Source organism: Hippocampus bargibanti, linkage group LG16 (genome assembly GCF_051943395.1).
Source record: "Hippocampus bargibanti isolate YZ-2025 linkage group LG16, ASM5194339v1, whole genome shotgun sequence".
NCBI lineage: Eukaryota > Metazoa > Chordata > Actinopteri > Syngnathiformes > Syngnathidae > Hippocampus > Hippocampus bargibanti.
Genome location: NC_142749.1, coordinates 6,599,257 through 6,624,605, shown reverse-complemented (window position 1 = coordinate 6,624,605; position 25,349 = coordinate 6,599,257). Strand labels below are relative to the sequence as shown.

Genomic DNA, 25,349 nt, shown 5'->3' with positions numbered 1-25,349 from the left:
GAATAATAAATGGCAACAAATTGAAATGTATTTGAGAAACAATGACGATAGGACGTAAACGTTTAATGTCATTAATAAATTGACGGACCGTTCAGCACCTGCAAACGCAAATTGCGCCAAAAACAGTACTGTACTGCACTGTTGATTGAACATAACATGATGTGGTGCCTTTAAGTTCTAACAATAAAATCGTCAGACGATTTGGAAGTACGTACGGTGTTCCTGAGGATGTTTCATGATCCAAAAGTGTCAGAAATTTACAAACCAAAATTGCGATAAATTTTAAGAAGTTCTGCAATGACATGTAATTGTAAATTTTCTTCACATTTCATGGCGGCATTTGTATATTCACGTTTTATCAATTGAGATGTCAATATGAAACAAAAACTAGTAGATATATTCATTAACGGGGTATAACTTTTTAGGAATGGATAATTCCAATAATTATACTATTGTAACCAGGAACACAAATCTACTTCAATCAGACCTGAGTTGCTGGTTGGGCAGGAAAATCTGTGGCGACTTTTGCGGCGTAAAAACGCGATTCCGCCTCCTTCGGTTGGGGGGCGGTGCTACTTCACGCAGTAGTTTCTGGAAGGAACCTCATGCTTGCAACATGGAGAAAGTGAGTCTACATGTATTCCAAATTTTGCTTTATGTTTTTCCGACCCAGACATACATCGTTTTCCCTTCTTATTTTATTGTTGATTCGCTTCACATTTCAAGTGTTTGTCTGATACGTCTGTGTCGTGCAACACAGTAACGCTGAGCAACGTTAGCTTGTTTGGTCGTGGCTTGAGGTTAGCCGTCAGCTAGTAATACACTATAGCTGCCTGGTTTGACCGGGCTTTCTCTTGCGATGTAATACTTGTTTTTTGTGCCAGCGTTGAGGAATAATTACTCTTAAATTGCCCAATACATGCGTGTTGGTTTCTTTTTGTGAGGGGACAATGCCGAAGTCATCATGATTCGATGTTAAAGTTAAACAAAAACGCCAATCTGATGAGTTATGATTTACCATCATCGACCCTGTTTCTTAATAAAGCGTTATAGTTTGCGTTCTGACCTGTCGTTCAATTTTGAATCAATATGTCACTGAAAGTATCAGCACTCAGGGTTGGTGAACAACTGGTTAGCCTAAATTGGCTATGCTTCGTGCAATGATCGTTGAAACTCGTCAATAGCACTAAATAACACATGTCTTACGTTTTATTTCATTGTTATATCTAAGATCGTATGTGTATCGTCGTACACTTCGAATTCACGTGCCGTCGAAGCATTTTCGTTGCTGCAGTCAACCGCCTGTCCGGAAGATCTTTCTAGATGCAGAGGGCTGCTATCATGACCACACCGTTTTTTCACGTTGCTAGCTTTTACTCTACACAATGAAAATACTCACCAACGCCCTGTTTTAATTAAATTACTATTTTACAAAGGTACCACTTGGGTAAAAACAAACAAACAAAAAAATTACTTACCAAAAGTGTGCTTCACTTTACTCACCTGAAGAGGGCACAGTCGTTATATTAGAATGAACTGTATCTGCGTGAGCTTTGCAGTGTCTTGAATTCATTTTATCTAGTTTTTTTCTATGAAGACAGATTCCCTTGGAGTAGTCCGTTACATTAGATTATGGGAGAGAGATATTTACCAGGAACATTTACCTTTATGTTCCTTGTGTGGAACATAGTTGTTTTAATAACATGAATTTTATTCATCTTCTATGTCAGGGGTCGCCAAAGATTGCAGTCCACTTGTAAAAATAAATCACAAATGACGTACGGCGCAATTTTACAGAACTGGTTATTTTAATTTATTTTTAAATCTTCTCAGTACACACAGTGCAATGCCTTTTGTCAATTTATTATGCATAACAATAAGAAAAAATAGATTTATCTAAAAATTTACATTGTCTCACTTGTTCCACCTGTCTGACATGAACAGATGCCTGTTGCCTATCTCTTGCCACTAGCAGCTGTTGAGATAGAAACCACTATCTTGTAGAAAATCACCGCGTATTTCTGAGTGAAAGAAATGCACTGAAAAAACACATGATCAAAAGCATCTATTATTGTCTGTTTGTGTTTCATCTATTTATTGTCGACTGGGCCACAGGCGTCTGCATTGAAAGACCAAGGCAACAAAGCACTGAGTGCAGGAAATATTGATGAGGCGATACGCTGCTACACTGAAGCAGTGATGATTGACCCCAAAAACCATGTCCTGTTCAGCAACCGCTCAGCTGCCTACGCGAAAAAAGGCAATTATCAAAAGGCTCTTGAAGATGCTTGTGAGACCATCAAGATAAAGCCAGACTGGGGCAAGGTAGGATGACTTGTGTTTCGTAGTAATCCTTTTGACAATATATTTGCTTCAGTAATCTTAATTGGTGAACAATCTCCGTCTTTATCAACAAGGGTTACTCCCGTAAAGCTGCGGCACAGGAATTTCTTGGACGACTCGAGCATGCAAAAGCGACGTACCAAGAGGGCATCCGACATGAGCCAAACAATCAGCAGCTGAAGGAGGGTTTACAGAACATTGAGGCTCGCCTTGCAGGTATATCTTTCAATGGCCTCACAGAAAGGGACCATCTTTATATTAGGATTAGAGTTGCACGGCATTAGTTACACTTTCAATTAAAGTGAAGACAATAAGGACACTGTCACCAAAATATATTGCATACATAATCTCTGGTTAAAAGCCCCAACAACTAAATTTAGCAATTAATACTAATATGTGTGTATTTATACGTATTTGACGCCTCGCTTTATTAGCTTAGGTTATAACAGGATATTTGCAAATGTTTTGCTTTGAATTACCTTGAATACCAGAAAGCACCCCAGCCTATGTAGAATATGACAAATTACACAGCTGTTGTGCAGAAATGACTGTACACACTGTCCCACGATTTCACCTCCATATATACATAATGGTAAATACACACTTTTTGACTGGAGTCTTGGGTGCGCACTTCGGGGAACCAAGCTTGATCAGACTTTGCTTATGATTACCAATGTTTTGTATTTCAGAAAGATCAATGATGAATCACTTTGCCATGCCTGACATGTATCAAAAGCTGGAGAACGATCCTCGAACCCGTGAGTTCTTGGCAGATCCAAGCTACAAAGAGCTCCTGGAGCAACTCAGGAGCAACCCGTCGGCGCTTGGCTCGTATGTGTTTTTATTTTATATGGAGATCTTCATTTGCACTATTTTAAAGACCGATAACAGTTAGAGTACTCAACTCTTGGGTTCAACTGCATGAAATTGAGGGCAATTTATTGTTAGCACATTGGTTCATAAAATACAGATTTTGTTTGGATCACATTTTTCAATTAACTACACAAAAAGAGTGAAATAATCCACTCGGCCCTTGACAGAAACTGTCCTAATTGAAATATGTGGATTTACAACTTTCTTTTCAGGGAATAGAGGCCAAAAAAGATATAAAGCTTTTCACTTTTTTAATTCAACCAGGGTGTCACCGTTTGAACACTTGTTTGCATTAGTGATGCACATAAATTAGAAGAAGAAATCTGAATTCATGTCATAGCAATCCCTGAGCTGGAAGTAATGTAAATAAAAATTACACTACTGCTGTTCGGCATAACGGGCCCGATCAATTCAGAAAAAAATGGTTGGAATGGAAATTGAGTGGTTTTAACTGCAATGATCAGATATAAGATGTTTATATGAGCTACTATCCCCTCAATGATCGGCATGCTTTCAACTTGATACAAAACGACACACCTGGTGTGATTCACACCAGCAGCCCAGTGGCGGGGAAGGTTTCTTTCGAGGCAATCCATGTGCGTTAAGAAGTCATAACTTGTTTCTTTCTCAATCGATTTTCATGAACTTTACTTTTACATTTCAAAGCCTATGCCAACCATTCAGGAAATATCTTTTTAAACACATCCACAAACATGTTATTTGTTTAATATTTTCAACCAAGGCCAATTCCTACAATGGATTGGATTGGATTTGCCTAAATTAGTCTCGCAGTGGAGAAATTGACATTTCACAGCAGCAAAGGAATGAAAGTAGAAAAACAAAATACAGGAGTCGATGCAAAGGCAGCCACTCTCCCGGCGTATTAATCATAATATAAATATAGCTGTAGTTACAAAAATGGCATCTTTCAGCCATTCATGCCTTAAGGTCCTGATTGTAAAATGGCCTCAAGATTGTTGCGGTACCGATGTCTTGATATAAGCCTGCTTATTGGGCCAATACTGATACCTTTTGTTGGAACTCGCGTGTGTAGGAAATCATAGGAGAATGGGAAGCCGTTTGGATAACATTGAGCTTAATTTTTTTTCCATGGCAAACAAAAGTCACCTAATCACCAATGAGACCAGGTTAACAGTGTTACATTTGATTTGTAGGAAATTACAAGATAAAAGAGTGATGACCACACTTTCTGTGCTGCTTGGATTGAACTTGTCCGGAATGGATGAAGATAACGAACCCACACCTCCTCCTCCTCCTTCTTCTAAAACCACCAAGCCTAAAGAGACACAGTCCTCCCCTTCCGTAAACGAAGACCTTCCCGAGAACAAGAGAAATGTAAGTCAGTCAATCAGGTTTGGGCCAATTCGGTCATGACTGACCACGACAGTATGTCGTCTAATGTGTTAATTGTCCGTTGTGGGTGTTTCATAGGCCTTGAAAGAAAAGGAACTTGGGAATGCCGCCTATAAGAACAAGGACTTTGATACTGCACTGAAGCATTACGAAGAAGCGATCAAGCATGATCCTACAAACATGACTTATATTTCAAATCAAGCTGGTATGTACTTTTAGTTTGGTGTGCTCTTATTTTCAGTGTTGTGAAATGGCTCACGCCGACCATTACACATACATTTGCAGTTGAAATGTTCTATTCACGATCCCTTTAGCTGTTTACTTCGAGAAGTCGGATTTTGAGAAGTGCAGGGAGCTCTGTGAGAAGGCGATTGAAGTGGGCAGAGAGAACCGTGAAGACTACAGACAAATTGCCAAGTAAGTTTTTCAACTTGTGTCTTGGTCATATTGTTGAATCGGAAAGTGTCTTCAGTGATTTAGAAATTGTTTGGATGGGTCAAATTGTGCTATTAACGATTGGTTGACCCCCAAAATTTGTTGCTTTACAATTATTACCTATACACAGTTTGCTACAGCTTTCATTTGTGTCGAGTAATATCAACTTTCTGATGGAAGTACAGTGATACCTTGGCTTACGAATTTAATTGGTTTCCAGATAAAGTGTGTATCCCAAGAATTAATTTCCCATAGGAACCATTAAAATGAGAATAATCCTTTCCCAGGTCCCCATAAAACATAATTTGCTACTTTCTAATTTTCTAAGCCTTAATGGACAACCGACGTCACTTTTTTGTTTCTTAACTGACATCAGAAAAACGTTTTATAGCATCTAAAATACCCATAACACGCAGTATGATATTTTTATTCAAATGCAAAACACCAATAAAAATGACTTGGTGTCCAAAATCTGCAAAAAATTGAGATGCGAATTGGGCATTTTCAGAAAGTCCTGCCCCCAGTTCGTGCGTCATGCCAAGACGTCTTGCATTGCTGGAGAATCCAAACAATGGCTTCAGAGTCGGAGAATATGCTTTCTTGTTACACATCCAGTTATGAATATGATTCAAATAGTTCTGAAGAGGAAAGCATACATGTTCGCAATCGATTAAAGAATTGATTCCGTGTCATTTTGAGGCAAACGGGCGGGGGGAATGTCACACCCAAAAATGGCGACCAGCTCCCGTGAGGACTGAATCAGCCCGTTTCCACAGGCTGATAAATTCCTTCCATGGAGCTTGGACGCCCTCTTCTGGCGGCTTTTGGGTGCAACACAAGGTTTTCAGACAAACAGTACAGCAAAATACATTGACGTGATTGAAGGACTGCTACAATGTGTCTTTTTGTCGGTCAAGGGGGGGGTCCTAAAGTGACATCACGTACGGACTCGTCACCAACTCAAAAACAAGACTTCCTGAATAGTCAACGCGAGTCTTAAAACGTAAAATATAGCTATATGCGGTGGAATCTTATTAAAATACGCTCAGTAGAAGTCATTTGAAGCCATTTGACACATTATGGACACAACTTGTCCAGAGACGTCGGTTGTCCTTTAAAACTACACAAAATATGCCTTATTTTCTGTATAATAAATATGCTATGGTATTATAATTAAAGAAATAAACTACTATATAATGACATTGTTTTATTTACCTTTGTGATGGTCGTTGATGGCTTGATGGAATGGATAGCTTTTTGCATAAAGTGTCTCAAGGAGCTCTGGGTTGTCCATCTTGGAAGTTGTGATATTGCAACAGCAACAGATGCGAGCAGACACACTAGAAACACCATTAATAGCTGGTTCCCTTGCTTGACTTTTCATTTCAAATTGAACTGATGGGAATTTTAACCTTGCAGTCTACACTCTGCTTTTGAACTATCAAAGTTGAAACAAGTCCACATTTCACTGTTTTCTATCCATTTTGTCACCCTCTGTCATATGCCTGTCTCTTTAATGTCTAAACCACCTCCCCTCACTGCTGCGTTCTTGACCAATCACATGGTTTTAACAGATGACTGGGGGCGGGAAATAGAGGACAAAAAATGTAGGCAGCCATTTTCTTTTTTGGAGAATGGCTTCACTCTCTCTCTGTCTGTAACACCCCCCCCCCCCTCCTCACTGCTGCATTCTTGACCAATCACATGGCTTTAACCGACGACTGGGGGTGGGTTATCGAGGACCAAAACAAGCCGGGTGCCATTTTCTTTTAGGAGAAAGGGCTCGTTCACATCACTCATTGTGGCAGCTCCGTGTGTATCCCGAAAATGTTTCATAAATTTAACGTTCATAAACCGAAAAAAAACAAGGTATCATTGTACTCCGTACTTGTCTTTCCTTTGTGGCATATGTGTTCAAAAGCACAGAGTTAAGTTTGACTTAGCATCCTTGAAATGATTGAACGTCTGTGTTTTTCAGTTTCATCTCAAGTGCTTGAACTGAGGAGATTTTGATTCCCACAGGGAATGGTCTTTGGGAGTAATACATTTTGTTAATATCTGTCTTGTTTTTCTGTTCGAAAGGGCACTGTACAGGATCGGAAACTCCTATTTCAAGCAGGAAAAGTACAAAGAAGCGGTTCAGTATTTCAACAAGAGTTTAACTGAGCATCGCACCCCCGATGTCTTGAAAAAGTGCCAACAGGTGAATGTTCTGTCCCCATTTAATCTATTGTTTTACTTAGTTTACAGTGTCTTGTACTCCCAATTCGTCCATTCCTCCACAATCAAAAAATGTACATTCATATCCATGATATTAAAGCTTAAGATTAAATTGATAGCCGAGTATGATGTCCACAAATAAATTCCAGCCGCTCATGCTTGTTTTGACTTGATTCTGCAGGCAGAGAAAATCCTAAAAGATTTGGAGAAACAAGCCTACATCAATCCTGATTTAGCGTTGGAAGAGAAGAACAAGGGAAATGAAGCCTTCCAGAAGGGTTTGTGCTACCACTTGAAGCACACCGTTCTGTCCTTGTTTTCATTTTAGATGATTAACTTGAGTATCTTGTGCCTTGCAGGAGACTATCCTCTCGCCATGAAACATTACACCGAGGCCATCAAAAGAAACCCAATCGATGCAAAGCTCTTCAGTAACCGAGCTGCCTGCTACACAAAGCTGCTGGAGTTTCAACTTGCTCTGAAGGTTCTGTTCAACATTGCCAAACACCAGACCTTTATCATCATTCATTCATTTATTTATTTATTTATTTATTTATTTATTTATTTATTCTAACAAATTAACTCTTTATTGATCAGGATTGTGAGGAGTGCATCAAACTTGAACCAGCATTCAGTGAGTTGGACACAATCATTTCCTGGTGTATCGTGCTAGAGTTTAAGTATGCTACTTGCTAACAAAGTTTTGTTTTAAGTGACCGTGTACGAAATGTGTCAACAGTTAAAGGCTACACACGCAAAGCAGCTGCCTTGGAAGCAATGAAAGATTTTTCCAAAGCTATGGATGTGTACCAGAAGGCTTTGGAGCTTGATTCTTCTTCAAAGGTATTTTGGTCTGGTTTTATACGACAAGGTTAAGCAGCACTTCCCCCCCACCCCTTTTTTTTTTTTTGATGACAATGTAAAGAAAACAAATCCGCATGACATGGTATTTCAATTCAAAATTGGAATCTCTTGTAAATGCGGTTATAATTACAAACGTAGTAGGCGTTTCATCTTCTGCATTCTCCGATCAGGAAGCCACAGAAGGTTTACAGCGCTGCATGATGAGTCAGGCAATTAGGAACGACAGTCCGGAGGAAGTAAAGCAAAGAGCCATGGCCGATCCCGAGGTGCAGCAGATTATGTCGGACCCCGCCATGCGCATGATCCTTGAGCAAATGCAGAAGGACCCTCAGGCGCTCAGCGAGTAAGTGTCATACTGGTTGTTTTATTCATTTATTTTATTTTTTCATTTTAAACTATTTCATAAAAATGTGATGGCTCTTATTTTCCCCCATTTCTTTTCTTCAGCCACTTAAAGAATCCTGTCATTGCAAAGAAAATTCAGAAACTTCTGGATGTCGGACTCATAGCCATTCACTGATGTGACAGAAGCCAAGATAAGAAGAAACGCCCCAAAGGGGGGAACAAAATGCAAAATATCTCTCAATAATACATTCTCTTTTACTTCCTTCAAAACAATAGTGTGTGGTCTCACTCAATGTATTTTTTCAAAAATTTCAAGTCTTTATTAAGTTCATAGCGTTGCTTATTCTGTAGCCACAAGGGGACACAAGCCAGTGTCTTATTGTGCCAGTCCGAAGCCCGGATAAATACAGAGGGTTGTGTAAGGGAGAGCATCCGACATAAAATGTTGGCCAAAACAAACATGTGAATCAAACCTCTGATACTGATTTGCTGTGGCGTCCCCTGAAGGGAAAAGCCAAATGGAAAAGAAGAAGTCCTGACACTTTTAAATATTAATTAGCTTTTGCGCTGTCATTTTGACACCAGATTCATGAGGATGTGCCCAAATCAAAAGGTGGATGGACATCTTACTATATATACTGTATCACATCCAATTGGTGTTTTAAAGGACCAGCCTCCACTTTAAAGCAGAGTATGTTTTTTTTCCTTACCGCAAGAAAATTTGGAATAATTTGCATCGTCACATGTCAGTCACAAATTGGAGTTGTTTGTTTGCTGTCAATGGCTTGACTAAACACAGTGCTTCAAAATTAAACTATCAATGGGCTTGTCCACCACTTTTTTTTTTAACTTTAGCTTGATTTCTTTTCAACTTTTGCTTGATCTAGCGATCTTGATAATGGGTATATGTTGTATCATTGTGGACAAGTTATCAATTTACACTCAAATATCAGCTGTTCAAAAGATTAAAATAACACAGATGATGCAGTGTTTTTTTTTTTTTTTACACAGCGAATCAAATAACTACAGCTGTTTTCTTGCAAACTGATTATGATTTACAGATGAAATTATAAAATACAGTCTCATAAAATTCAAATTTTAAGGTGGATTTTTAAAGTAATGGTGTTACAACCTAAACTAATTACTGGAGCTGAACACCTGCAAAGCTTTTCTAAGCCTTTATTTTTTTAAATGGTGTCTCATTGGCCCTGTTGTCTACACTGGTGGGAACGTTTTGACGTATGCAATCCAATAGATAGTCTTATAGTCTTTGTAATTGGTTCCTTGTATGCTGCATGCATCTATATTTGACCCTTGGGTTGGAAAAAAAAATACATTTTTTTGTGGGTGAGGGACCTTCCCATACATTGGACTGGGTGTATACACTGAGAATTCCCAGTCGTAATGTACAAATGTCATACTTTTACAAATGTCAAGCACATCAGATGTCATAAGTGTCAAACCTGAGCCAATGAGAACAAAAATCTTGCTCAATGGTTCAATGTCCTCTTCAGATGAATTGGAATATTGCATTTTATTTGGAAATCAAGGTCCCAAAGTCTGGAGAAAGAAGGTAGAGACACATAATTCATGTTGCTTCAAGTCCCCAAGTTGTACGGGCATGTTTCATGCTGGTATTACTCCTTTGTTGTTTTTGAAGTTGATAATAATAATACATTTCATTTATAAGAGCCTTTCAAAACTCTCAAGGACACTTTACAGTCACATTTTTTGTGCAAATGAGCAGCGGCAGTCTTTCGCGCCAGCGTTCACCCTACCCGCAAACTTATGAATGTATTGTAATGTATTTGGACAGCCTCCCTCATTTCAAGCTCAAAACACGTATACTTGCTGCTGCCAATGTTTTGGAGGGTGCTAAGTTCATTTTCCAGTAAGCTTGCACGGGTGTTCGTCCACTTTGTTTTTTTAAAGTTGAGCACCTGTACTTGCTGCTGACACTGTTGTAGTGGCACTCATTTCATTTTCCAGCACCAGAACCAACAAGGCAGATTAGGTGTACAGTAGTGTATGACAAAATAATTTGATCATTCTTGGAAATTAAGCTACATATGGGTTTTACTTTATGAGATGAGAAACAAAAATGTTTAAGTTTTTGGCGGTATTCAAATGTAAAAATTGTTTTCGTTCCATTTTTGACAGAGGTATGGATTTGACACATCCACAGTGGCTCCGCCCATAGTTTTTTCGTAGTCACGTGACAAGCATCGCCCAGGTTGTGTCGAAAGCATCCTGCTATTAGCTCTTAGCTCGCAGCTGATTCAACATCAAAGGATGCGTTGATTGTTGAAAGAAAATGGAAGGAAACGTGAATAAGGCTCTTGTGGAGGCAGAGAAGAAAAGGAGTCCCCCCCCTCCAACATGGCCTTTATTGCCGGGACTCGAGGAGGTTATTTATCTCGTAAACACTAGCCCCGGCTAACGCTACAAACTTTAACGGACAACAAGAGCAATTTGCTAGCTAGATCTGGTTATCGGTACTTACGACCTCACAGATTGTCTCCGAGCCACTTGTCATACTTTAGTTTTTTTTTAAAGCTGTGACTCTCCCTTTCATGTGGATTCATATGCACATTATTTGATCAGTCTCAATTGACCGTTCACGTGAATGCGAAGTGAATATACATTACATTGATAACTCTTTAGCAACTAATGCTAACGTTTTTTTTAACTTTCAATATAATAATAGGTACGTTATAGAAATAACTCAGTCTCGCCTTCCGCAGAGAAATTATTAACCAACACTGTTGCATAATTAAAACCTATGTTGTTTTACTGCTGATTTGTGATAAAAACAACAGCATGCCAAACACTACAATTAATACGAGGGTGGCGTTTTTGGACGCATCTGTCCGTTCATTCCTGTAATTCTCGTCGTCTCCACAATCCAACGACAGTAAATAAATTGTAGCCAGTCCAAGTGGAATATCGCTAATATCAAACAAGTGTATGACAACTCATCTCGCAAAATTCGTGCAGGGGAAAAAACTACTCAGGCTCAAGTTATGTCGGGGGACACGTCAGATAGTAGTGATGACTCCGATGCCCAGGCAAATGAAAGAGCCTGTACCGTCAAGCATCAAATCACCAATGGTAAGTCAATATTCTGATCGTGTATCTTTTCGATCACTGCCTCAGCATTATTGAGAGCAACGTAACGCCGCTGGAAATCGAGATGACACAAACCCAAATAGAAAGCTTTGTGAAAATACTGTATGTGAATTACAAGAAGCCACATTGTTTTGCATTTCCTTACATTGTTAATGTATAATTTGTACGAGAGATCACTCCAGTCAGTGTAGACATCGCTGTATTTTTAGTTGAGCTCCATAAAGGGTCTCTGATTTAGATTGCTGGGGGTAGACGTTATAAAAAGGAAATGATTTGTTAATGTTACCTGAAAATAAAACATAATTGTTCCACCTACAAATAACATTTGTTGTATGTAAATATTGTTATAAACCATTGGGGTCGAGACTGTCTTCTCTAGCCTTCTATGACAATTCTAGTATTCATTCTTTAATTTGAATTTTGGACATTTTGTTGTTTTCTATATCAGTTGCTGTCATAACGCAAAAATGTGTTCCATAGTGTGAATGCATCTGTGCATAATTGCACTTCCACCAAATAGTGCCAACACTTTTTTTCCCTCTCTTGCCACCAGCAAACCTCACAGGACACACTGAGAAGGTCGGCATGGAGAATTTTGAACTCCTCAAAGTGTTGGGCACTGGAGGTAAAAATACTACGCAATGCCCTTTTCATGATGAAATACATTCTTGATATGCAATAACACGTGATACTTTTGTCTGAAAAGGGGAAATCAACTCCCACATTCTCTTGACCAGAATATGTTCGCTGCAGCAGGACTAGTCTAAACACTCTATTTAATATGGACTTTGTGGAATAAGATTTTAAACAATAAAATGCACATATTTTTGTCTATTTCAGGGGCCTCTGTTTTGCCCCTGACTGCGACTAAAAATGACATTGAGTTTACCTGAGCACCGAAACTGTGATGTCATTTTCAGTTGACAAAATGTGGTAAAATACCTGGCAACTGAGATGTCTTCTTAGAATGACATCTCCTATCTGTCTTTCTGTCTGTCCCCCCAAGTCCCTATATAATGTATTTGAGACTGATATTATCCAGCGAAGAAAGGTCTCAGTAGGTGTTTTAGGTGAAGCTCAGCTCATGTAAAATGTAAGCATTTGTGTTAGTATTTTTATTCCTTGTGTCGTGGGCTCCATGATTTCAATCTGAGTTAAAAGTGAGTTTCAGCTTGAGCATTATTGAAGCACAGCATGATGTTTGAGGACCACGCTAACTTGCAATAATTAATTTTTAATTGCCCGTCGCTCAATTTAATCCAATCATCTTAAATTGTTTTTTTCTGTCTTACTTGAACTCACTGATTGTTTTCTCTCAAATGTGCGTTTATGTCCAGCATATGGAAAAGTGTTTTTAGTGAGGAAGAACAGTGGTCACGACGCAGGACAACTATATGCGATGAAGGTAAGCCTAGAAATCCAAGTATATTTTGGGGCTTTGTATGTCTATAGAGAATCTTAAATTGGCCAATCATTTTCCACGGCTTGAAAGGGCAAACTACAGACGGTAGAGAAAAATGTTGTTTTTTTTTTTTTTTTTTTTTTTTGACAAATGTCTTCATTTTTTGAGCGGTTTGGCAAGAATTGTGCCGACTTCCAAACTCAACTGTATGACTGATCAACATTGCCATGAATATTTGCGATAACATCATTTGGTTTTAAATCCATTCACAAATTCATGTCATAGAGCTCTCATGAATTCTACAACAACTCTACAGGTGCTAAAGAAAGCAGCTATCGTTCAGAAGGCCAAGACCACAGAACATACTCGCACCGAGAGGCAGGTGCTGGAGCATATTCGTCAGTCACCTTTTTTAGTCACACTTCATTATGCCTTTCAGACACAGAGCAAGCTGCACCTTATCCTGGGTAAGTGAAGGTCACATTACCACGCAAAATGTTTTTCAATATTACGTAATTTTTTCAGTTAGAACTGACATATCTCTTATGTGTTTTTTTCTGTCTGTAGACTATGTGAGTGGAGGAGAAATGTTCACTCATTTATATCAGCAAGATCACTTTTCTGAAGAGGCAGTGCGCATTTATATTGGAGAAATAATCCTGGCTTTGGAGCATCTGCACAAGGTTTGTGTTCCTTATACCAGTGGCAGGCCGTGGATTTCATTGCTAGGCCTTCAGTAGTGCTATGTCTGAATCCATACAGAATGGAAAAAAGTGGTGTGATTTACTACAAGTCCAAGTCCACTAGATGGTACCATTAGCCAGGAAATAACTGACCAACCTCTCTTAATGATGTCCATTTTTTCTTAAAGTCCCTCTTGAAAATGGCTTTAACAGTAAATCTTCAACCAAATCCATTTCTTCTCATCCTTCAGCCATTGTGGGTTGACAAAACTGCTATTAAATCAGCACAATATATTTGCATATGCAGCTTGCTACCGATACAGTGTGCCTGCTCTAACCAGTATGCTTGTCACTAGCACTTGTGATCAGAACAGTTTTCGCAAACTGTGATTGGCTAGTCAATCAATTAAACTCTGATATTGACCAGCGCCTTCAAGAAGGCATTGGTAAAATCTGATTGGTTACAGAAACAGTTTGAACGACACATTTGATGCGACAGGGCCCGCAGAACTGATTGTGAAGTTGTTGTCCAGGTGGATTTCTGATCCTTGTAACAAATGATGGCTGAAATATGATTGGTTAAATGCTTAAATACAAAGAACAAACATCTGGAAGCAACGAAACATGGGAAACGTAATGAAAGGAAGCTGAAAGACAATTTGGAATTATTTAATAAGAATTCATGGACAAAATATAATTAACATCACTCCATGATTGAGATACAGTAAAGTCTCGTTATATCGATATTCAAGGGAGTCCGAAAAAATATCGATATAACCGGGACTATCGATATATCCGATCCTGCGCCGAACTGCATTAAACAAAAGCCGCCAAAAGAGGGCAGCCAAGAGCCATATAAGAAACGGAGCTGGCCATTAGCTCCCTTTTTTTTGGGTGAGAGATGTTCCCCCAATGTTGCCTCAAAATGGCACATAATTCTTTAATGATTGTAAACATGTATGCTTTAATCTTCAGAACTACAGTGTATTTGAAACATATTCATAACTGGATGTGTAACAAGAAAGCATATTATCCGAATCTGAAGCCATTGTTTGGATTCACAAGCGATGCAAGACGTCTTGGCGTGAAGTCATTTTTATTTGCATTTGAATAAAAAGTGACATCGGCTGTCCTTTAATACACAGTATGGAATGTTAATAATTTTCAAAATCATCGCGCTTCAGCAGACAAAACAAGAAACATTGTTGCAAAAAACGATTGCATTCATATACAGTACAGTGGGCATGTACATAACACAACAGGGAAACTGCAACGCTTACATCTTACTGTAGTATGTATACAATTTAAAAAAGTCATCAATCTTCTTCTGCTTCCCATTTTTACCTTTTAACACAAACACTTCAATCTCGTCTGCTACACACGAGCTAGCGTCTGAAAATGAAAATGGCTCTGCTACACGGGTGCTGGGCACGTAACCAAGTCACCTGACCAAGTCGACCAATGGCGCGACTGATGGCGTGACACGTAACCAAGACACGTGACCAAGTTGACCAATGGCGCGACCGATGGCGTGTCACGTGACAAAGTCACACGGCCAAGTCGACCAATAGCGCGACCGATGGCGGCTCATGTGACCAAGTCGACCAATGGCGCGACCGATGGCGGCTCACGTAACAAGACACGTGACCAAGTTGACCAATGGCGCGACGGATATATCGATATAAACAACAAAAATGGCCGGCGGGGGATGAAAAGGAGCACCGTAATAACCGGATTCTCGTAATAACCGGGTATCGTACTAAACGGTACTAATTATACATAAAAAGACTAGAAATGTGCAAGGGAAATGAAAATAGTATCGTAATAAGCGGTACTATCGGTATAACCGATATCGATATAACGAGACTTTACTGTATTTTAGGCCTGCAGAGAAGGCTTAGTCGGTCTGCCACTGCCTTATGCAGGTTATGTATTTCGGTACAGGAGGGCAGTGAGTAGAAAGTTTCGTCATCCAAGATAATATCGTTGTTTAATTTTCAATGGACAATATTGTGTCTTCAAAGAATGTTTTGTACTGAAGCAAACACTTCAACACATAATTGAACTTATTTAACTGCGGTATGGTCACACAACACTTAAATATAGCCAGAAAAAGCTGTCTTTTTTGTTATTATTTTACCCATCAACGTAATTGGCGTGTTCTCTTTTGTGCAGCTCGGGATTGTTTACCGTGACATCAAATTGGAAAATATCCTCCTGGACAGTGAAGGTCATGTAGTATTGACAGATTTCGGACTCAGCAAAGAATTTCTACGGGAAGAGGTATTGTACAGAAACACAATATGGATCATTTTTGGTATTGCCATTTCTTACAGTCCTATTTTTCTTCGGAAATATTTTTTCAACTGTATTTTTTCATTCTCATCTTGTAGAAGGAAAGAACCTACTCTTTCTGTGGCACCATTGAGTACATGGCGCCTGAAATCATCAGGGGGAAAACAGGCCATGGCAAGGTAGGTATGCAGTTGTAAAAGAAAATAGAGAGCAGTAGTTTATTATACACGTTGAAATTCTACATACACGCCTTTAAGATAAGAGAACCTCTTATTCATCTCACAATGGAGACATTCACAATTTATAGCAGCAACGTTTGGAGGGAAGGAAAAAAATGAAGTATTCGCAAAACAAATTTTAAAAAACTATATGCGGTATGTCCAATATCAAATGTAAAATATAGTGCATATATGCAACTGCATGTATGCTCCATGCTCCAGTAGGTATGAACCAGCGACAGTAACTTTCCTTCTTGCAGCGAGGGTGTATCAGTCTCTGGCAGAAGGAGCTGCCCAGATGTTAAACATTTCAATATCATGGACGCAGTAGATTATCAGTTACCATAGCTGCCTCACAGTGGGTAATGGTAGTTCTAAGTTTGAATCTCAGCTCGACCTTCCTGTGTAGAGTTTGTGATTTCTCTGCTTGTTTGCATGCCTTTTCTCAGGGTATGCGGCATACTCCCAAATTCCAGAAATATGCCTGTTGGGTTTATGGAAAAAAACCTAAATTGTCCTTAGGTGTGAATGTGAGCGTAAAAATCCTTATATGCTTGAGGATTATCTGATGACTAGTTGACAATTAGCTGATGACTACCTGACGACTAGCTACCTATCCCCTCTCAAATTGCTGCTGTGGACTGCAAATTTCCCCATTGTGGGAGGAATAAAGGTTTTCTGATTCTGATTCTATAGGCAAAATCACCAAGCTCCTGCTCACATCAGAATCATAATAAGAATTATCTTCATTGGCCAAGTATGTAGAACACACAAGAAATTTATATCCGGTAGAACACGCTGCACTAGTATCATCATAAAAAAGACATGACAAATGAGTACAGAGGACACTAATAAAGGCTAATCTCATCTGATCTAATCTAATTCCTTAATGTAAGTGGTGCCTGTAAGGAACAACTGTGAGACAATGTGCAAAGTATCAAGCAGACAGTGATTCAAGTGAGTAGAGAGCTGGAGCTACAATGATTATGGAAAAAGGTGTCGGGCAGGGTGCGGAGGGTTCAGTAGGATTTTCCGCGCTCTTGTCTTGATTCTTGCAGCGTGCAAATCCTCAAGAATGGGTAGGGCAGTGCCAAACATACAACCTAGATGAGGAAAAGTGTTATCATAGATTCATAGTCGGATGTTTTGGTATGATCTTAAATGTGGCGTTCTTGATGCTAGCTAAATATAAGATTTGAATGTTTCAAACAATCAATCCCCATACTGCGGCAAAATGTATTCAAGTGTGCAGAAGACAATAAGGAACAAGAAACAGTCATGTCTGCATAAATTGGTAATTTCACCTTCATGTGATGTTTGCAGTCAGTAGATTGGTGGAGCCTCGGAATCCTGATGTTTGAGCTGCTAACGGGAGCATCTCCATTTACTTTGGAGGGAGAGAGGAACTCGCAGAGCGAAGTCTCAAAGTGAGTTATCCATAAATTGAGCCAACATGGTTTTGTGAGAATTTGGCAAAAAATTCAACGGCATCTGCTGGAATTAGATTCCTAGCTAATGACATAAACATGACGATACTTGGTGGTGACTGCCCATCAAATATCTGCTTATGAAAACATGTAAAGTAACTTTCAACTTGTTCCCCTTTCTGCAGACGTATTCTTCGCTGTGATCCGCCATTCCCCTCTATGATCGGGCCCGCTGCTCAGGACTTGATCAGGAAGCTGTTGGAAAAGGAACCTCACAAGCGCCTAGGGTCTGGACCGCGCGGTGCTGCAGACATCAAAACCCACACTTTCTTCAAGGTTCTACTTCTTAAAAGTGACCTGTTTCCTCAGATGATGCTCTCTCTATTATTTTGCGCGTAACACTGGCAATATGGTTTCCCGAACAGGGACTGAACTGGGACGATCTTGCCCAGAAAAAGATTTCGAGCCCGTTCAAGCCTGAGCTGAAGAGTGAACTAGATGTTGGGAACTTTGCGGAGGAGTTCACTGGGATGGATCCAGTTTATTCTCCAGCAAGCACACCCCCGAGCACCGACCGCCTCTTCCAGGTCAGTCCTTGTTTACCAAATTGGGACCTGTAAAATACTGTCCCTCACAAATATAAAGTACCATACTCAGAAAAAGATGAGGCGACTTGGCTTTTGGATAAAATATACACATCATCTAAAATGAACCATTAAGTTTACCTAACCCTGTAAACTTACCGTATTTTCAGTTGTGTAAGGCGCACCACCAATGAATGGTGTATTTTCAAACTTTTTCCATATATTAGCCCCACCGGAGTATAAGGCGCACCCTCTATAAATGAAAAAAAAAAATCCAATTATAATATATAAACATAGAAAAGTTTTCCAAATATAAGGCAAACCACATTATAAGGCGCTATGGTAAAATCTGGGGTTACGCACTACTTCCTCTACAGGGGGAAATGGAGTCGGTGGCTGCTGACAGGAGTTGCAAGACCTGTTGTGGCGCAATATTAATTCACATATAAGGCGTACTTGCGTATAAGGCCCAGGGTCATCTTTTGAAGAAAATGAAGGCTTTGGGGTGCTCCTTATACACCGGAAAATACGGTAAATGCACATGTTAAACTAACATTTGAATGTTTTCGTACTTTTACATAACTTCTCGCTGTCTTCCAAGCAAATGGACTGCTTTTTGTGAGTAGTGTCATATATAATCTGGTGAACACAAATGCTGATGCTTTTTCCCTTCTGTCATAGCACACTGTTTAAAGTCGTCTAACATAAATGAAACCCCCGAAAATCTCTTGTTTTATCCTAGGGCTACTCCTTTATTGCACCTTCCATCCTGTTCAATAAAAATGCTGTCATGGGAGACTTTTTGGAATCTCAGGTTCCAGCCGACCGACCAGGTTCTGCTTCTGTCCAGCGCAGTGCAATGTTAGCGGTATGCAACCTTACTAAAAAAGATAATCAATTCATCATTCTTTGTATTTTCTAAATCACACCCGTGACTCTATATTGTCTTATTTTTTTTATATTTTTAGGAATCTCAGTTTTTTCTGAACTATGAGCTGTGCCTCCAGGGGCCCCCCTTAGGAGAGGGGAGTTTCTCTGTGTGCAGACAATGCACACATAAGCAAAGTGGCCTTGAGTATGCAGTCAAAATTGTCAGCCGCAGGTGCGATTAGGGTCTCCAATTACTTTGATTAAAAGGCAGTTTTTTTCTTCCTTTTTTGGTATTGAATTCTAGATGAATGAATTAAGGTGGATGGACTCAGTATGATGCAGCTATTCCCAAATGCCTTTTACCTGACTTTGTTTTTCAGTAAATAAAGCAAATGTTTTATCTTCCTCAGAATGGAGGTCAACACACAGAGGGAGATTGCTGCTTTGAGGCAATGTGAGGCTCACCCAAATATTGTTAAACTCCACGATGTCTATACCGATCAGGTAATTTGGCAAAAAAATGGCCAATATGTGCCCATCTCAAAATATTTTATATTATATATTCTATCTGTCTGTCTGTGTATTTATTTCTTTATTTGTGTATTTATTTATTTCTGTATTTGTGTATTTTTTTATTTATTTGTGTATTTTTTTTCTTTATTAGTGTATTTATCGATGAAAAGGTTTCTTCAGCCGTCATCTGGACTTCTTTGAAGGTGTCGGACGTTTCGCTTCTTATCCAAGAAACTTCGTCAGCAAACTAAAGTCTTACTGGTAGTTTAGGCCCTATATATATATATCCCTACTATCCCGACATGGACGTCCGAAACCTTCAAAGAAGTACAGATGATGGCTGAAGAAACATTTTCATCGATTGACCACTCCTGTATGACTGAGTGCTTACACTGACGTATTCGTGTATTTGTCTTTATTTGTGTATTTCTTTATTCCTGTATTTATTTCTTTATTCGTGTATTTATTTCTTTATTCCTGTATTTATTTCTTTATTCATGTACTAGTGTAGTAGTAGTAGTAGGAGTAGTTCATTATACACGGTCTCCTTCTTCTCTCAGTACCACACCTATTTAGTGATGGAGTTACTACGTGGAGGCGAGCTGCTTGAAAGGATCAAGAAGAAGAAATTATTTGGCGAAGCAGAAGCCAGCCAGCTGCTACAGAGCCTGGTCTCAGCTGTCAGTTTCATGCACGAGGCGGGAGTCGTACACAGAGACCTAAAACCAGAGGTGCACCAATGTCAATGAAAATTAAAAACAGTGCTCAAACATTTGCGCTTGATGGAGCTCTTGCAGGATTTGCAAAAAGATTAACAAACACTATTCCTTCATCGCAGTAGATTAAGATATATAACACAATATGTTTCCACAAATGAAACTAAGAAAGAGGGCATTTATAACGAGGCAAATTTTAAAAACACTCTCCATTTCTTTTCCTTTTCAGAACGTGTTATTTACAGATGAGAGCGAGAACTCTGTTCTCAAAGTCATCGATTTTGGATTCGCCCGATTGTGTCCCGCGGGCAGTGCCCCACTGCAGACGCCGTGCTTCACATTGCAGTACGCTGCACCCGAACTTTTTGAGAGCGCGGGGTACGACAAAGCCTGTGACCTCTGGAGTCTTGGGGTCATACTGGTAATGTCAACATAAAAATGACTAATGGCGAAACATCTGTCACATTAGCCAAGACCCTGATCTCCATCTGTGTGTTTTTATCAGTACACCATGCTGTCAGGCCAGGTGCCGTTTCAGAGCGAACAGGTGGGGATGACGTCATCTTATGCTGCCGATATCATGCAGAAGATTAAAGAAGGGGATTTCTCCTTGGATGGGGAGCCGTGGAAGGGTGTGTCAGAAGATGCTAAAGAGCTTGTTAAAGGTATAAAATCTGCTTTTGGTGAATTAGCCACTCTTTCACTCTGTGCCTGAAATGTCGATATATATATATATATATATATATATATATATATATATATATATTTTATATATATATATTATATATATATATTGGTATATATACCTATATATATATTCACTGCCAGTGTGTGTGTGTGTGTGTGTGTGTGTGTGTGTGTGTGTGTTTGTGTGTCATTGTCACTCGAATTCCAGGACCCACAGAATATTGAGTTTTAGGACTATATCAACATTCAATTCAGCGTAAGAAACCTTAGACTCTCTGCTTTCATCAAAAAAAAAAAAGAGTTAATTCTTAAGTTATTTGGGTGTGGAGTTATATGAGCTTGATATGAGTGCGGTTGTCCAAAATACAATGCAATACACACATATTGGTTTATATAGCGCTTTAACAACAGCTGAAGCTGTAACAAAGTGGTAACATGGAAAAAGGGAAATGCTGCCCCCTCGTGGAAGAAAAAAGACATTGCCAGGGGTCTGACCAGCGCTTTATCAGCACAGCCCCCCCAAGAAAAACCAAAACCTGAACAAATTTGAAAATGGCGCTCCATGTCATATTTTTAATTACCAAATGACATTGGGAATGGCAGTGAATGAGTTAATTTCGAACATGTCATCTATTAGAATTAACACCAATCAAATCCCATTCACACATCTTGCTAAAAAAGGGGAAAAAATAAGAATAATGTTACAACACAGGTGTCAAGGTCAACGCCCGTGGGCCAAATCTGGACCACCACATCATTTTTTTTCCGCCCGCGAACGCAAATCAAGCATGTCAAGTGCCATGATGCTTGCTAAAGTCTGAACCAAAATGTCAAATTGTCCCATGTAAACCACAATAACAGTCATTAATTTTGACTTCAAATTTGAAAACTAATTATTCATTAATTTATTGTACATTCAATATGTATATGTGGAGGGGATTAAATAATCTAATGGCTTCTCCCAATTCATAATGGCCCCCGAGAGGAAACTTAAATGTGGCCCGCGGCAAAAATGAGTTTGACACTTTTGCGTTACAACCTCAAACCTCCAACTCTCTCATGATTGAAGGACTACTGACAGTGGACCCCGTAAGGCGACTCAAACTCTCCGATCTGAAAGAAAATGGGTGGCTGCAGGGCGGCGCGTCAATGTCCACCACACCTTTGTGCACTCCGGATGTGCTTGAGTCCAGTGGGCCCACCGTGCGCACTTTTGTCAACGCCACTTACAAGGTAGAGTTGCACTGTTTAGCAAATGTCATGTGACAGAAAAAAACATTAAAAAGTGACGTGAGTTTTCCCTCACACTTTTTGTCACTTTCCTGTCGCTAGGCTTTCAACCGTGGTAAGAGAGAGGGCTTCTTTCTGAAGAGCGTTGACAATGCTCCCCTTGCAAAACGGCGGAAACTTAAAATGACAAGTACAGGCGTAGAGACTCGATGGAGTTCATCCTCTTCATCCTCCTCTTCTTCCACTTCCTCCTCTGCCTCTGCAAAAGCATCAAAAGCACAGCCAAAGCAAACTGTCAGCCCAAAGCAGAGCTAGCCCTCAAAAGAATGTACAGCTGAAACAAAGTACATGTATTGGTTTAACTAAGATGGTTTTCAATGTAAAGTTGAATACTACTGTATTCAAATGTCACTGGGGATAAAATTGATCATTGTGCCACATTTTCCCGTGAATTAGCGTAAGCGCTATCGAGCTCTAGCTTGGATGAGATAATGGACAGAAATACAAAATGTGGCCTTAAGGAAAAGGCATGAAATATACACAATTAGGATTTCCTCAACATCCATCAGTAACCTCAGACACAAAAATCAGTTTCAAAATGGAGATGTACGTTTGCACCATGGAAAAAAACAGCATCTGGCTTCTTAGGGTTAAAGGGAAAAATGAGCCATTTAGAGCAGAAGCCATATTCACGAGTCAGTCAGAATTGAAGTGAGTGAATACACACTTTTGCACAATGCAGATGCAATGGTGTCAGTAATGTGCTGCTTTTATATTACCGGTAAATAATATTAGGGAATGGGGGGGCTTTACAATTTCCAAAGGTAGGCAGATGGTTGTCGTCTCCCTTTACAAGTGTTTTGGTTGTTTTTGTTTGTTTATTCCTCTTTAGGCTGGTCTTTAAAAGTTTGCACATTGGGCTGAGAATGTAAATGATCAAAACAGACCTTTGGAACCTTTAAGGTCGCATGTAGGAAAGGCTACATCATAAAAAAAAAGTTGTTTTGAAGACGAGTTGTCTGCTTACAAATACTTTATAAATGCGTAGCAGCTAAAAATATTTTACATTACAGTCAACTTTTCATAGCAGTTCCAAAAGAAACGTTTTTTTGTTCAGTGTTGGCTACTTCCACAAATGTTATTGTGGAGCAAACGTGGGCAGTTGTGATTTAACTTGATAAATGTTTTTGCCTTAAGTACTGGTCAATTTCAAGCATGCATATCTGTTGTGCAAAAATTATCTTGAATTTGGCTTGATCAAAAGATGTTTGTACTTTAGTCCTGCCGGAGAAGTGCAGCCTCAGTCTAGTGACTTTCTTGGTGGACTTCTTCACCTGAAATGTTTTTACAGCTCTGGTTTTAAACAATCACATTTTTAAATGATTACAATAAAACACTTAATTATAACTTTCATTTAGATCTCTGGAAGCCACTGTGTGAGATCAGCTGTATATATTTTGATTTACAAATACAAAACAGCTTTCATAATTGAAACTGTTTTCATTGTATATTAGTATCCTTGTGTGCATTTTTTTTTTTACTTTTTTATTTGTTGCACAGTCATTTTATCAATAAAATCCATTTCAGCTTTAAGGGTGCTTTCACTGATATTTATACTATGTAATTGACTTTAAAGCTGTTGTGATGGGGTGCTTATTAAATGGGCTTTTGTGTACCAAGACTGTGAATGTCTTTTGAGTGTGTGAATGTGTGTGGTGCTTGGAGATCACTTTCTGTGTCCTCCAGGTACCGAATGAAGCATCATTATATGAATTTGTTCGTAAAGTTGTTTGCTGCCATATACTTTTTTTTTCTGACGAAACCGGGTGTTTATGAGCATTTCACTGAAATTGTGCTGATTGTGTGGATGTTTTTTTTTTTTACTAAATGATTTTCAGTGTTCTGTTTTTACTTTTCTTCCTTTTTCTTGTAAGTTGGGTATTGTATTGCGATGCACTATTATTGATGTAACTGGGATTTATTTGCACCAATTTATTTGCTGCAAAATAAATATTACTTTGGAATAGATGTTTGATTTGTCCTGATTTGGCTCAACCATTTTAACTGTACATTAAGTTGTCAGTGTTGAGTGTAGGTTATTGCTTAATATTTGCCCCTACAGTACATTAATTCTGACCTTTTCATTGCTTAATTTGGTTACCACACTCCCTCGGAATGACACATAACACCAGTAGGGGGAGCGCAAGAGCAAACACCATCTGTTCCCCTCCATAACTTAATGTTGGTGGAGGATATTTATTATTTTATGTACATGTGTACCATGCCGTTGTTAAAAAAATCATGGAATATTTACATATTTAACATTACATATTTTTTCTTTTAATGTTACCCCCCACCTCCCCTCAGTTTTTTGCTTTGTGCTGATTCCATTTTGAAGATCATTGTCCACATCTCCAGCCTTCTTGTGTACAGGTTGCAGCACAACCGGACCAGGGGAAGAAGCTATTGTCTTCAAGCAACTATGAATTAAAACGTTTATTCCCTTTGGTGTCTTTCAGCAGCTGACTCAATTTCAATGAGGAATCACTGAAGGAGAAAAGGTATTCGAGAGATATTTGAATAGATGGTGATAAAGTCATTACCGTCCTTATTAAATGTTCATTTAATGTTCTTTCGTGACATATCATCTTCCATGCGGTGATTAGTACTACAAAATGGGCACTTGGATCATGAATGAAGTGTGTTTTAAATCCTTTGTAACGAAGCACATTAATTGCCAATACAGTGGGGAAAATTGGTTGAGCAGTGGTGAACACGTCTGCTTCCACTTCTTTGCTGTTTCAATCGGTCGTTCTGCAACTATTGGCATACACCCAACGTGACATTGTAGTACAAGCCAGCGGAAGTGATTGACATGCTTTGCACTGCGCACATTGATTGTTGTCTTGTCAGTGGATCCCGTGCCACACTTGAGAGGTGCACAACATCTCGAGTGGACTGTGTAGGCAGCAAAAAGCCGCCGTTATCGCTCCAGCCATCTTTTACTCGCAGTCATCGAAAGACAAGCGCTCACAAGAAGAAGCACTTTTACTCATAAAACTTTCATCAACCACTCTGAAAACGATCCCAAATCAGAGGTGAAACATTAAAGGCGTCTTGTCTCAACTTAAAGGTGGATAC

General features: G+C 39.2%; 2 protein-coding genes across 2 annotated transcripts; both read left to right on the top strand.

Moving 5' to 3' along the window:
• The first annotated feature begins 538 nt into the window (after positions 1–538).
• On the top strand, positions 539–9,437 carry stip1 (stress-induced phosphoprotein 1). The gene is made up of 14 exons (XM_089016573.1): positions 539–625; positions 2,116–2,325; positions 2,418–2,559; positions 3,033–3,174; positions 4,392–4,572; positions 4,669–4,795; positions 4,905–5,007; positions 7,108–7,228; positions 7,427–7,523; positions 7,605–7,729; positions 7,843–7,879; positions 7,985–8,088; positions 8,280–8,452; positions 8,557–9,437. The coding sequence occupies exons 1-14, from the start codon at positions 617–619 to the stop codon at positions 8,627–8,629; spliced, it is 1,644 nt and encodes a 547-aa protein (XP_088872699.1). The 5' UTR covers positions 539–616; the 3' UTR covers positions 8,630–9,437.
• Positions 9,438–10,679: 1,242 nt separating this feature from the next.
• rps6ka4 (ribosomal protein S6 kinase A4) lies at positions 10,680–24,236 on the top strand. Its single transcript, XM_089016572.1, has 19 exons — positions 10,680–10,861; positions 11,452–11,565; positions 12,137–12,208; positions 12,921–12,988; positions 13,302–13,452; positions 13,553–13,668; positions 15,844–15,951; positions 16,062–16,142; positions 17,505–17,608; positions 17,794–17,944; positions 18,034–18,195; positions 18,935–19,060; positions 19,161–19,294; positions 19,473–19,566; positions 20,136–20,306; positions 20,521–20,712; positions 20,797–20,956; positions 22,048–22,211; positions 22,311–24,236. Exons 1-19 carry the CDS (start codon positions 10,834–10,836, stop codon positions 22,521–22,523), a joined length of 2,409 nt encoding a protein of 802 aa, XP_088872698.1. The 5' UTR covers positions 10,680–10,833; the 3' UTR covers positions 22,524–24,236.
• The last annotated feature ends 1,113 nt before the right edge of the window (positions 24,237–25,349 follow it).

Excerpts from the sequence above, each read along its gene's own strand:
- rps6ka4 (XM_089016572.1), top strand. The coding sequence starts at position 10,834 with ATGGCCTTTATTGCCGGGACTCGAGGAG. Across the intron at positions 17,945-18,033 it reads AAACCCACACTTTCTTCAAG|GGACTGAACTGGGACGATCT; the intron begins GTTCTACTTCTT and ends TTTCCCGAACAG. Across the intron at positions 20,713-20,796 it reads GGAGTCTTGGGGTCATACTG|TACACCATGCTGTCAGGCCA; the intron begins GTAATGTCAACA and ends TGTTTTTATCAG.
- stip1 (XM_089016573.1), top strand. Across the intron at positions 4,573-4,668 it reads TTCCCGAGAACAAGAGAAAT|GCCTTGAAAGAAAAGGAACT; the intron begins GTAAGTCAGTCA and ends GGTGTTTCATAG. Across the intron at positions 8,089-8,279 it reads AGCTTGATTCTTCTTCAAAG|GAAGCCACAGAAGGTTTACA; the intron begins GTATTTTGGTCT and ends TTCTCCGATCAG.